General features: G+C 39.9%; 1 protein-coding gene across 1 annotated transcript in view; it reads left to right on the top strand.

Moving 5' to 3' along the window:
* The window catches only part of RBM20 (RNA binding motif protein 20), a 235,497-nt gene that overhangs the window by 176,457 nt on the left and 45,402 nt on the right, over positions 1 to 13,638 (top strand). Inside the window, exons 2-5 of the mRNA XM_036735908.1 lie at positions 33 to 1,101; positions 1,889 to 1,950; positions 5,329 to 5,420; positions 5,782 to 5,879. Of these exons, the coding sequence (XP_036591803.1) occupies positions 33 to 1,101; positions 1,889 to 1,950; positions 5,329 to 5,420; positions 5,782 to 5,879 (1,321 nt within the window). The remainder of the gene's footprint in view (positions 1 to 32; positions 1,102 to 1,888; positions 1,951 to 5,328; positions 5,421 to 5,781; positions 5,880 to 13,638) is intronic.

Below are 13,638 nucleotides of genomic sequence, written 5' to 3'. Positions count from 1 at the left end.
ATAAAAACCAGTTTAAACCTGTTTCTTTGCAGTGCTGCCAAGCTTCTGGATAAGAACCCGTTTTCTGTCAGTAATCCAAGTCCTCTGCTTCCATCGCCTGCAAGTCTTCAACTGGCCCAACTGCAAGCCCAGCTGACCCTCCACCGGCTGAAATTGGCGCAGTCAGCAGTCACCAGCAACACTGCAGCTGCCACAGTCCTGAACCAAGTCCTCTCCAAAGTGGCTATGTCTCAGCCCCTCTTCAACCAGCTGAGACATCCATCTGTGATCACTACCCCTCACAGCCATGCTGGGGCACCCCAGCACCCAGCAGTAATGCCAAATGCCAGGTTTTCATCTAGGGGGATCACATTTTCACCTCCTGGTCAAGGACAGGGTCTGGGACCATCCATGAACCTGCCCAGTCAGGCTACCAATGCCATGGTGATGCATCCTTTTGGTGGGGTCATATCTCAGACCTCTAATCAACCAGCGGTTGTCCTGGGCATCAGCAAAACTGGCCCTGTTCCTGCTGTGGCGGGGTTCTATGAGTATGGTAAAGCTAGTGGTACTCAGGCCTGTGGTTCAGATGCTGATAGTCAGTCAAGCTTTCTGTCAACATCGGGTGCCACCTCAGCTGGGGTAACCTACGAGGGTCAATGTAGTCATACAGGACATCCAAAGCAAGATGGCCAAGCCAGCTTCCCCAAAGACTTTTATGGGCCCAATCCCCAAGGACAGCACATGACTGGAGGACAGCCCCTGGGCTTCCCTGGAGAACAGCACATGAATACACCCTGCACAGGCGGTCCTAAAGGAGAGGTGGACCCGCTGCTCCACGGCACAGGATCAAATAGTCAATGGGACTGGCCACCAATCAGCCAATCCTATGAGCTATATGACCCGGAAGAACCCACACCAGACACGAAGTTTGGGCCTTCGACCCCTACTTCCTTCAACAAGAAGCAGAGTTTCAGCAGCACCCAGAGGCGAGGGAAGGAGGAGCCCATGCTGTCAGTGAGGCCTCTCCAGGCTCATGAGCTGAATGACTTTCATGGTATCACACCTCTCCACCTGCCACACATCTGCACCATCTGTGATAAAAAAGTCTTTGATCTGAAGGTAAGGCAGAGAAGGGCAGGGCATTTGGCTCGCCTGGTCTGTTGTACACTCTATACCTATCCACCATTAAAGCTTGATGACCTTGTCTAACCATGTCATTCCTCTGCTCAGTAGACTCCAGTGACTCCCTATTGCCTGAAGAATAGAGTCCAGACTCCTGTGCTTGGCATTTGAAGTTCTTCACAGCCTGGCTCTGACCTACTTTTCTGTCCTTGTTATCCATTATCACTCTCTTAGACGTACACCACACTCTAGCCAAATTGGCTGTTCCTCACACATGACATTTTCTCTCGTGTCCCTGCTTCTGTACATGTTGTCTCTCATGCCTGGAATGCATCACCTCTTTACTTCTGTCTCTTACTATCCCTAGTTTCCTTCATATCTGAGGTTTGAAATACCATCTTCTACATGTAGTCTTTCCTGATCCCTCAAGGATTGTTCCCATCGAATGACCTTGTATTTATTTTGCATATATTTGGAATATACTTATATATTGTCTATATATTGCTATATATTGTCTCCTCAGAAAAAATTTACCTTCTATCCTTGAGGATCCTATAGAATCTTAAGGATTCTATCCATTGACCTCAACTTCAGCTCTGTTTTCTCATCTGTAAAATGGGGACGATACTACTTTCAGTGTTGTTACAAGGAGCCAATGAAATAATGTGTGGAAAGAATTTAGTAGCAATCAAGTATGATGTAAATGTGAATTCCTGCCGTTATTCATCTGCCTTCAATATGTGCTGGAGTACCCTTTGATGATTCACATCTTCTTCTGACCTAGGACTGGGAGCAGCATGTCAAAGGGAAAATGCATACTCAGAAATGCTTGACCTTCTCTGAAAGGTGAGTTCTGCTGACAAGAGTGGATGACTGTTTGTTATTGTTGTTCATCCTTCATTCTCGAAGAACTTGAAGAAAACATATGTTTAAGTCCCTTCTTTTAGCCAGTCCCCATTTCCTTTAAAAATCAACAATTCATTGCAAACTCAACTTTGAACAAAACCAAAATTGATTAAACTTATCTTTACAACTCTTTAAACTTAAAAATGACCTGCAATAGTAATAGTTTATTAGTTAATCCCTTCCTCTCTGTCTTCATCCACTGTCTTCATCCATTCATATTCATTATATATTTTTTCTTTTATTACATGATAATCAATGTGAAGGCTTAACTTTTGGTTTTGTTTTCTTTGCTTCACATCATTATATAGTAATCTTTCTATATTTAATCACATGCCTCAATTTGTCTATCTTAATTACATTATGGTGTTCCATTGCATTGATATAGCAGGATTTATTCAGTAATTTTCAAATTGTTGGCCATTTAAATTCCTTTCAGTTTTTTAAATCACAAATATTGGCACTATAAATACATTTGGAAAGAGCTCTTTTTAAAATTACATTTTAATGGAGAGCAATTTGGAACTATGCCCAAAGGGCTATAAAAATGTTCATACCCTTTGACCCAGCAATACCACTTCTAGGGTTGTATCCCAAAGAGATCACACAAGTGGGAAAAGGACCCATATGTACAAAAATATTTATAGCGGCTCTTTGTAGTAGCTAAGAATTGGAAACCAAGGGGATGCCCATCAATTGGGGACTGGCTAAAGTTGTGGTATATGAAGGTAATGGAATACTATTGTGCTATAAGAAATGGGGAGGATATGGACTTCATAACAACCTGGAAAAACCTACACGACATAATGCTGAGTGAGCGGAGCAGAACCAGGAGAACATTATACACAACCACAGATACATGGATTCTGTGATGACTAACCCTGATAGACTTCGCTCTTCTCAGCAACACAAGGTTCAAAGACAACTCCAAAGGACTCATGATGGAGAAGGCTATCAATTATCCAGAGAAAGAACTATGAAGTATGAATGCAGATTGAGGCACACTTTATGCCCGCTTTTTCCCCCCTTTTTTCTCTCTCGTTTTTGTTTTCAGGTTTTTTTTTGGTTTTGTTTCTTCTTTCTCATGATTCATTCCGTTGGTCATAATTCTTCTTCACAACTCGACTAGTGTGTAAATAAGTTCAATGTGAAGTTATACGTAGAAGATATATCGGATTCCATGCTGTCTTGGGGAGGCAGGGGGGCAGGAGGAAGAAAATCTGGAACTCAAAATTATGTAGAACTGAGTGTTGTAAACTAAAAATAAAAAACAATTAAAAAAATATAAAAAGCAAAAAAAATGGCTGAAAAACCGTCACTGAGATGGTGAAAAAAAATTACATTTTAAGGTGTTTTTCGAAAATTAGACTATTGGAGTGGATGGCATGATTATTTTTTGTAACTCTTATATGATTTTGGAAGATTGCTCTCCAAAAAGATTCCACCAATTTTCAATTCCACCAGCAATGTATAAGGATGTGTTATTTCCGTAGCCCTTCAAGCTCTGAGCTATGCCATTTTTGGTTATTTTTCCCAATTTGATGGCTTGAATTGGTATCTTAGAGCTGTTTTAATTTTAATTTTTTTTCATCAAGTATAGTTCATGCAGACTTTTTGATTTTTGAAGGGTTTTTAAACTAGTAGATCAGAACAATTGTAGGTATTGTTTGCCTAGATTTTAGCAACACATTTGATAAAAATTTCTCATACTATTCTTGTAAGAGAGATGGAGAGCTTTACGCCAAACAATAAAAAAGTTAGATGGCTTCAGGCCTGAGTCAACTGGACAGATTCAAAGAGTAATCATTTATGGTTTCAGGTTAACTTTGCAGGAGCATACTTCTGGAACCAGTGCATAATACTGTACCATTTAATATTTTTATCAATGATATGAGTAAAGGGAAGGGGAAGAGAACAAGGATTTATTCAGCACCTACTATGTACCAGGCACTATACTGAGTACTTAATAAACGTCTTGATCCTCACAAGAACCCCATCAAGTACGTGCTATTATTATCCCCATTTTATAGTTGAGGAAACTGAGTCAGGCAGAGGATAAGCGACAGGCATAGATGATATAACAACATTTTTCAGATAACATAAAACTAGGTGATAACACACTGGATAACAAACAGAGTCAATATCTGAAAAGTTCTTGACAGTCTAAAGCATTGGACTAAGTCCGATAAAATGAAATTCAGTGGAGGGATAAACGTCTTATGCTTGTGTTTAAAAATTCATCTTCATATGTACAAAATGGTAGCATCATGGTTAGAGAGCAGTTTGTCTGAAAAAGATCTGAATTGTAGTGGACTTCAAGCTATGAGTCACCAAAATGATGTTGCAACCCCCAAAATTAATGTGATCTTGGACTTTATCTTCTAAGAATAAAGAGTGATTGCCCCTTGTACTCTGCCCCAGCCAGACCACATAAGGAGTATTATTTTCAGTTCTGAGCAGCCGAGTGTAAGAAAGTCAGTGAGAAGCTGGAGAGTGTCCAGAGAAGAGCATCCATTTAATGAATTGAATCCATGTCATATGTTAAAAATAATAGGTAGCATTTGTATAGCACTTTAAGGTTTGCAAAGTGCTTTACATATGATGATTGGTCAAAAGAACTGGGAGCAGAAGGCAGCATTTAGTCTCAAGAAGAAAACACTCAGGGAAACAACTGCTGTGTTTAGGCATTTGAAAGAGTGTCATAAAATACTGGGCCTGAAGTTATCTTACTGAGTTCAGATCTGGGCACAAACACTTACTAGATGTGTTACCCTGGGCAAGTCACTTAACCCTGTTTGCCTCAGTTTACCCATCTGTAAAACTGAGCTGGAGAAGGAAATGGCAAACCACTTAAGTATCTTTGCCAGGGGAACCCCAAATGGGGACGTGAAGAGTTGGACACAACTGAAAAACAGTTGAACACCAATAATATACAGAATAGGGATTAGACTTTGACTCCAAAGGGCATAATTAGGAGCAAAGGATAGAGATTAGAAAGAGGCAAACCAGCCTTGATATCAGGAAAACCTTCCAAAAAAGTAAAGCTGTCCAAAAGTGGAATGGGCTGACTCAGAAAGTAATGGGTTCCCCTTTATTTGAAGTCTTCAAGCACATGCTAGCTTATTTGTCAGGTGTATTAAGGTGGGTGTTTCTATGGGTTGACCTAGATGGTTACTGAAGAGCCTTCCAACTCTCAAGTTCTACATTTGTGTGATTGGTAATCATTTATCTCCCCTCCAAGCCTGAGGTAAATATATAATTCTTTTTTCTTCTAATTTTTTTTACCTTTTTATGTTAATCCTTCCCTTTATTTTTTTTTAGTGCGGCTATTCGATGTGTTGTTGGTTCAGCAGAAGGAGCATTGTGCAACTCACCAAACAGCACAGCTGTTTTTAACCCACCTGGAACTGAAGGTAAGGGGTGTCCAGAGGATCACTAATATGAATATGAAATCAGGTTTCTGATGGTACCTTGTTTGAGATTTTTCAAGCCCATAGCTTCCTCCGTGTCCCATCTTCCAAAGTTAAAAATCTTCAGAAAATCAAATGTATTCTGCTTTTCTTATATTGATATTTTCAGTGTTGGGTTTTTTAAAGTATATCTTTATGTCAATGATAAGTGTTTCCAAGAGAAATTGAGAAATAATCATGATGAACGTTAGAAAGTATTTTTTTAAAAAATCCTTCTTTCCCTGTTAGTCCTAGGCAGTTGACATTTGAAAGCAATGTGACTGTCTCTTTTTCTCCCCCCACTGGCCTTATGTAATTCCTTTAGATTTTGCCTCAAATATTGGATCGTCATTTGCTGTGGTTCCAACAAGGTCCTTTGCTCAGTCAAATCCCACTTTCTCTCCCACTGCTTCCGGGACAAATGTGAGTATGAAAGCAATTTCACCTTTGTCATCAGCAGCAGCAGCATTTGTAACACTTGTTCATATGTGGTATTGGACAAAAAAGAAACATAGTCTTTCTACTATATGTCTTTCTGCTTCCAGAGTTGGATGAAATGAATGTGTTCCAGATATGGCTTAATGTAGTTTGGAAGGATATGTCCCCAGAGAGTAGTATATAACTTAATTAGGTATAGCTAGTTTCAGAGAGACAAAACTTGACACACATACTTCGAAGGGGAAAAATATACAAAAGCAAATTCCGTTTTTCATTCACATTTTTAGTTGGGACCTACACTGGCTTAGAAAAACATATTAAGGTCTTGTGGCTTCTGAAATGATTTTTGGCTTTTATACTGAAGTGGATCATGTCCCAGAAGAGAGTGATCCTAGATACCAGAATCAGAAAGGAAAATATATCTGAAAATAAAAACTATGTATTGATGGATTTTGAGGTACCATATAGAGAACTAGTTGTTGATAAAAGTTTTTTTAACTCCTTTCCTACTCCTCATAGCCTGCCTTGCATTACAAAATAGTTCCTACTCCCTGCTGCCTTCCACCACCAGCTTCTTCTGTCCCTCTATTTTATGCAGAGTCTTAATTCATTCTCTATTCTTCAGCTCTTCTTCTAATCTTTCCTGTCTTGAGCCTCCCCCTCATTTCTCCAAATCATTGTCCTTCTATCACTCTCATAAAATACAAGGCAGGGTTTGGGAAAGCAAAAAGCTAAACAAAATGTGTTTGGCTAAACTGTGGGTCTTGTGTTTGAATGTATATGTTTGTGGATGTATCTGTTTTTTAAAGAGAGAGAGAGAGAGAGAGAGAGAGAGAGAGAGTGTGTGTGTGTGTGTGTGTGTAGCTGTATCTTCTCTTAAATCTTCAGGACTATAAGGTCCCATGAGAGGCAGTGTGGTATCATAGAGGGTTAGCTTTAAACTCAAGAACACCTGAGTTTACTTCCTACCTCTGACACGTTCTGGCTGTGTGATCTTTGGCCAAGTCTCAACTTTGCAGTGCCCTAGATATGCTTTAAGATTGCCAAGCAGTTGCTGATCTACATTGGTAGAGGAGTCACTGGGAATTCTCCAGGTTGACTTTCCAATGAACTTACAGAACAAAGTAAGGCAAAGTAAAATTAAATAAAAAATGATAAACTTCTCAGGGAAAGGAACCTTTGTCTTTTTAGCACACTCTGCTATGGGTGTTTGTCTAATACTGGTAATACTCTCATTTTGACATGATATATTCTTGGAGGCCACATCTTAGAGTACATCTCTAAGAGCCAAAATCCTGATTTCTACTATTACTTGTGTGGGCAAAGTGACAAGAAAATGAGGTATAGGAGTTTATTAGGCAGCATTAAATCAGTGGATTGATGAAATGTAAAGAGTGGAAAAGAGATTTCCTTGAACCAGGAAAACAACATACACAGTGATTACAGCAATATCAATGAAAGAATAAAAACACAAAACTGAATGCTGTATAATTATAAGAAATAAGCCTGGCCTCAGAGAAGAGATAAGAACACATACTTACTTCTCTTCCTTTGCAGAGATGGGAGAGAATGAATGTGGAGCATTGTATTCATTGTCAGACTTCGTTGATGTGTTGCTTAGATTTGCTGAAATGCTTTTTTCCTCTTTCTTTTTTATTCTTTGTTCTAAGGTATGGCTTGATAGATAGGGAAGGGAAGACAGATATGTAAGAGCAAAAGATATCTGTAACAATTTTTTTTTCTTAAGAGAAGGAAATACCTGTAGTCAGTTTACAAAGGAAGCATTTGTTTCCTTCTGATTCTTAATTCAATTCAACAAATATTCATTAAGTACTTTGCACGAGGTATTGCTTAATGGGAAAAATGCTGAATGAGGGTGTCTGGCACATAGTAAGTGTTTAATGAATATTTGAATGAATCAGCGAATGCTCAAATTTCAATAGTATTTATGTGTTAAGCAACTTGGTAATTCCCTGCTCTAATAGTCACATTTGGCACACATGTGGCACACAAAGAGCATATAACGTTTGGTCTAAAGAAGAAAGAGATGATAAATTGATATTTGTTAAGTTATTTCCGTCTTCGGGGGCCTAATATTCCTGATTTCCTCAGTCAGCTTCTATGAGCACTTAAAAGGTACCTGGTGCTGAAAGCTGGGATTCTGATGTCACTGACCACCTGCAGATCCCGTTGGACCACTGGCCACAGGGAGGTTTCTGTGCCTGCTACCAAAGACAAGGGGGCCTGCAACTAAAAGTCTTTGGGCAGTTGTGTATAGGTAGAGGAGGTGAAGTCAGGGAAGGCAAAAGGATTGCAGAGTGATACCTACAATTGAGTCATTCTGTTAGGGCAATAAAGACACTCAGTGTCTAGAAAGAGAAACCTTACAGTTTCTGAAGTCCTTTCACATACAATTAAAAGAGATAGCTTTGTTCCCTCTTTCCATGGCCACTGACCATGTTCCATATAGCCAAGGGTGGGGCTATCCCTTATTGGGACTCAAAAGAACAAGTTCCAGATCCCCATCCTCTCACTTCCTAGTGCTATAATCTTGGGTAAAATCTCCTTAACTCATGGGACTCCAGTTTCCCCATTCGTATCATGCAATAGTTGGGCTCTATGCTTCCCTTCCAGTGCTAACATTGTATGACCCTATTATCCAGAGAATTATACAACTGTCCATTTGCCTCTGGTTGGTCCCTGAACCAGCCCTGACTAAATGATCAGATCACTTGCCTTTGATCTTCTCCGTTTGCTGCTTTTGATGAATGAACCAAATACAGGGCCCCCTCTGTAAGAACATCTAATGTACAGTGATTTGGTTGGCAGAACCGTAGAATGTTGGAGCTAGAAAGGGACCTTAGTCACCATTTTGCCAGACCATCTCATTGTACAGCTAGAGGCAGATGAATGGGTGAGGGGGATAGGGACTAGGAGGGAAGATCCACATTACAAAAGTATTCTTTCAGTAAAGGACTCATCAGAGGGTCCCTTTAAATTATAAGCAACTTTGTTCAACCTGTACAAGTCTACTTACATGAAACTTTTGTGAAATACAACCAAATACAGCAAAATAGAACTAATATTTTAAACAATCATTATTGTTTATAGAGCAAAAAATTGTTACCTTTAAGTCTCTCTGCTTTTGAGTAGAACCATGGAAATCTAATGGGTCACAGTGAAAATCTCCCTTTGGATTGTGTCACAGAGACCCTTCTCCTCCATACTTCTTGCAAAGGGAACTGCTTTGATAGGTATAATGGGGCAAAATCTCTTGACTTTGACTGGATGGTGGCCTTGTGTTTCCATATTTGTCTTGGGCAGTATGGAAAGATTATGTAGAATTGATTGTGCTCATAGATCACGGAGGCAGTCTGCATCTGGACTTTCACCAACTGGGGTGGGGGCTTGGAAATGATTATACCTTTGTGAAGCAGTATTCACTTTCACTAAAGCTGCTGCTGATGGATAGAACAGCGGGGAATTTATACTTGGCTCTGGAGTCATCATAAACAGAGTAGTCAGATTTCTGGAAGGTGCTGCCTGGGCCCTCTTTGGCCGTAGATAGCTTCCTAGAATCTGCAAGAGGTAGATGCAGAGTGACGGGCTGCCTGTCCCTATAAAATGGCCTTTGGGTTTTCACAGCCTGCAGTGTTTATTTAGTGCATGGTGTCAGAGCTTGAGGCACTTTTGACCCAGGGACATTTGAGGCCTTACTGCAGTTAGGCAGCTGTTAGTATTGGTTTTGTCTTCCTGCAAACTCGAGTATTAGAGCATTCACATAAATGAAGATACAGAAAGCATAGAGGAAAGTCATGGTTTGCAAAGATGCCATAGATTGTAAAGAATAAAATGTACATACTTCAGCTCATTCATGAACCAGTTGTTTCCAGCGTGAGCATTCACATCTCAGAAACAGGCAAATGCTGCAGCTCAGAGCTCGATTTCTTGTCTTGTTGATTGTCTAGACTTAAGAAAGCAATGGAGATAAGGTTAATAAGGCAGACTAGACTTAAAGTTTGTTTATGCATATGGTTGCTATTTTTTTCAAAGTCAGTTGTTAAACATTTACCAGCACATCCCTACTTTGGACTATTGTACATGTGCTGAATGCCAATCTGTCTACTCTATTCCATCTTGATGCCTTTGTATCTGCTTTGCTACATTCTGAACTTCTGGCTTCAAATGGAGACCTTGACTTGTTTGTAAATATTGTAGGAATAAATCCCAGCCTCCTGCTTTTCATGGCCAAAGATGCATCTTTGCCTACTGACAATCTAGTCTTTGTCTCCTCACAACAGGATATCACTTTGTATTTTCACAAAGCATCATAGAGTGGAATGACGGTTGAAATCAGAACCAAGCAACCTTGTTTGGATCCACAGCTTTTCCACTGACTAACTACGTTTCAAGTCATTTCCCTTATTTGAGACTCAGTTTCCCTTCATCTATAAAATGGTGGAGTTGGACTGGTAATCAGTCTTTAGGATCCCTTCTGGCTCTAACTTTTAGTGATTCTAAATAGTTAATGGGCATATTGGAGAAAGTTAGTAGAAGAACTTCCAGCCGATGTTGACCCCAAAAAACTGATCACATCATAGACCACCAATACTAATGTGCCTTAGAAATCTTTCAGAAGGTCCCAAACTCTGGAATTCACATTCACTGGCTAGTTGTATGATAACCTCAAAACAAGGATGAGATAGAAAAACTTTATTGTTGTTTGTATTCAACACTATATGAGGTAATTGTATAGTTAAAAGAGGCTCCCAGAATCTCAGAAACTCCAGTGTTTGGAAGGAACTTGCTTGGGAAGGAACTACATTTCTCTCAGTGTAGCCTAGAGTAGCATGAACTTTTTGGCTACCATGTTACCCTGCTGACTCTTGTTGAACCTCCCATCTGCTAAGACCCCTAGATCTCTTCCAGAAGAGGTACTGTCTAGTCACACACTTCATCCACCCTTAAATTATGAAGTTAATTTTTTAACCTAAGTACAGAACTCTACACATCTCCATTAAGTTTCGTCTTGTTAGATGGGCATCCTGCTAAGCCTGTCAGGATCTTTTTGGATCCTGATTCTGTCATCTCCTGTGTTAGCTGTCCCTTCCAATTTAATGTAATCAACAAATTTGACAAGAATCTCTGCCTTCAACTAATCCATTGAATAAAATGTTGAACAGCACTATATCAATTCTTAGAGACCTCATTTCAATTTGACATCAACTTATTTCAATTTGGAGGGGAGGCGTCATTCAGCTCACATATTAGAAAATTGAGGTTATTTCTACACACAAATCAACACAGGCTCATAGGTTCCAAGTCAGAAGGAAATTAGGCCACCACTAAAGGAAGTCAGGTTTAGAGGAGTGAAACAGTTTGTTGAAATTGGAATTGACGCTTTAGGGAGAAAGGGCAGCTCTTCCTTAGATTCCTGAAGCTCATTGCCAGATTTTTACAGTAACTTATGGTAGGTGAGTTCTTTTAATTGAACTCTTTGAACCTGTCTCCAAAACCTAATCCTTTCCTGCATGTCAGGCCAGGCAGTGGGAGATTTTGAAATCTGCATGCCCTGGTCTGTTTGCTGTCTTTACTTTCCTCCCATCTATAAAAAGTTTGCAGGCAAGTTGAATGATCTGGGAACCAGGCACATGAAACATCAGAAACCAGTTTGGAAGCAGTGCAGCATCCAGTTGTAAATGAGTAGTGCCGGTATGTGTCCAAATGTAAAAACCAGAGCTTCCAGTTTCTACCAGAAGAAGGGACCCTCTAGTCTGAATCCCTGGTGCAGTTCCTGTTGGTACAGGGCTTACATTCCTGATTTTTTAAGCAGGAGAGTTTTGAAGGCAGCTCAGCATCCTGCTCTCACATGTATCTAACACCTGGGACTTCTGTGGAGTCCATATGCATTAAGATGCGGGGAACAGCACGTTGCCACCTTTAAACCATGACATAAATACCCCACAAAGAAAATTCCAGTGGGTGAGCCATGACTAGGATTGTTAGATTGCTCACCAGACTTTGCTTATCTGTCCCATGGCATATCTCTTTAGAGTTAGTGCTCAATAAACGTAGAATACAGTCCTGGCATGTATCTGCACACACATGTGTTTTCTGTTGATCTCAGTGTAGCATACTGACATTAAAGTTCAAAGCTGAAATAATCAAACAAAGAAAGCAGTTATTCGTGATCCAAGGAAAATGAATCAGGCAGATACATTGAGGCACCATGCTATAGTGGTGGAAATAGCACAGGACTGGGAGTCTGGAGACTGGAATTCTAGTCCAAAATCTACTGCTGACTAACTGTGAAGATCACTTCACTTCTCCGGGACTAGGTTTTTTTCACCTGTAAATTGAAAAACCTGGGCTAGGTGACGAAGAGCTCAAATTTTCAGGTTTTGCGAACACTATATTCGCTTTTAGAAAGTCATTTAATCAAGTAGAATAGCTCTGGATCGTGTGAAAACAATCTCTTTTTGTGAAAAAAAAAATTGCAGAGATGTAGTTCCTGCTTTTGCGGAGCTTATAATTTTGTTTATTGGAGTCCCTAAGGAGGGTCCCCTCTGACATAAAGAAGTAGACAAGGAATGTAAATTAAAAGGTAATCTTACACATGTATATGTGTATGTATGTACATATATGTGTGTGTGTGTGTGTATATGTGTATATATATATATATATATATGTATATAAAACCTGCGTTTGAGGTCCGATTCTGCCACTTATTAGCCCTTTAACCTTGGGCAAATCATTTGTCTTCTTTTGAGCTTCATTTTCCCCATCTATAAAATGGAGGCAATACTTGTACTATCTATCAGGGTTACCGTAGGTAAAGCACTATATAAATGCATCATATTGCTGTTATTATTGTGGAACAATTGTATGTCTAAGTGGAACTGGGGTGGTGGTCGAAAAAGGGGACACAGGAATTTCCTGTTTAGACAAAGGAGATTAGAGAAAGCTGTCATTATCACCATTCCTTTGGTTAGTCTGGGAAAGTTTCCAGGAGGAATGGGATTTTAGAACTTGCCCAAGGGCACTCAGATATATATTTGTTAAATTCAAAAAAAAAGTTTACAGGCATTCACTTTGACCCCTTTTCTGTGTCAGTTTCTGCCCCTGTGATTGATTGCCTTTCACTGATTTAATGGTATGTTAGAAGGTATTTATTTTTGGGGAGGTGGATATTCCAGCCTAGCCAGCAGCGATTGCGTCAATAATGTGGGAATGAGAACCTCTCAGACTTTTCTTTCAAGCTAGAGAGAAAATTTCAAAGTTGACATTGCCATTTGCTCTCCTAGTCACTAGGCAGTGGGGCAAGGAGAAGTGTGCTAAAATCATTACAGAGTTTTGGGGTTACAAATAGTAACTTGGCCTAGGTGAAGTTCTATGTTAACCACAGAAGACTTGGGCACAAAGACATATACCAGCTCCCAACTTGCCAAATTCAAATGAGAAACCACTTTGCCGAACTTAATCTTGAAAGCTCACTTGATTCGCATCTCGCTTTGAACTGTTCACTCTAATTAAGGTCTGAGATCCAGAGCTCTTTAAAAGGCACTCCCATCCTTCTCCTCAGAAGGGTTCTAAATGTCATTAGCTCAGCTCAGTTACATACCTCTTACATGTGTAGATCTGTCTTTGCACAGAATGCAGAAAGCTCCATTTCCACTTAAGGGAGATGGGTGATTGCTTTGGGAACCTCATTAACAGCATGCAGACTGGTCTTTCCACTTTGGGG

Source organism: Trichosurus vulpecula, chromosome 8, assembly GCF_011100635.1.
Source record: "Trichosurus vulpecula isolate mTriVul1 chromosome 8, mTriVul1.pri, whole genome shotgun sequence".
Lineage (NCBI taxonomy): Eukaryota > Metazoa > Chordata > Mammalia > Diprotodontia > Phalangeridae > Trichosurus > Trichosurus vulpecula.
The sequence above is the reverse complement of the archived record's forward strand: the minus strand, read 5'-3'. Positions and strand labels throughout refer to the sequence as shown.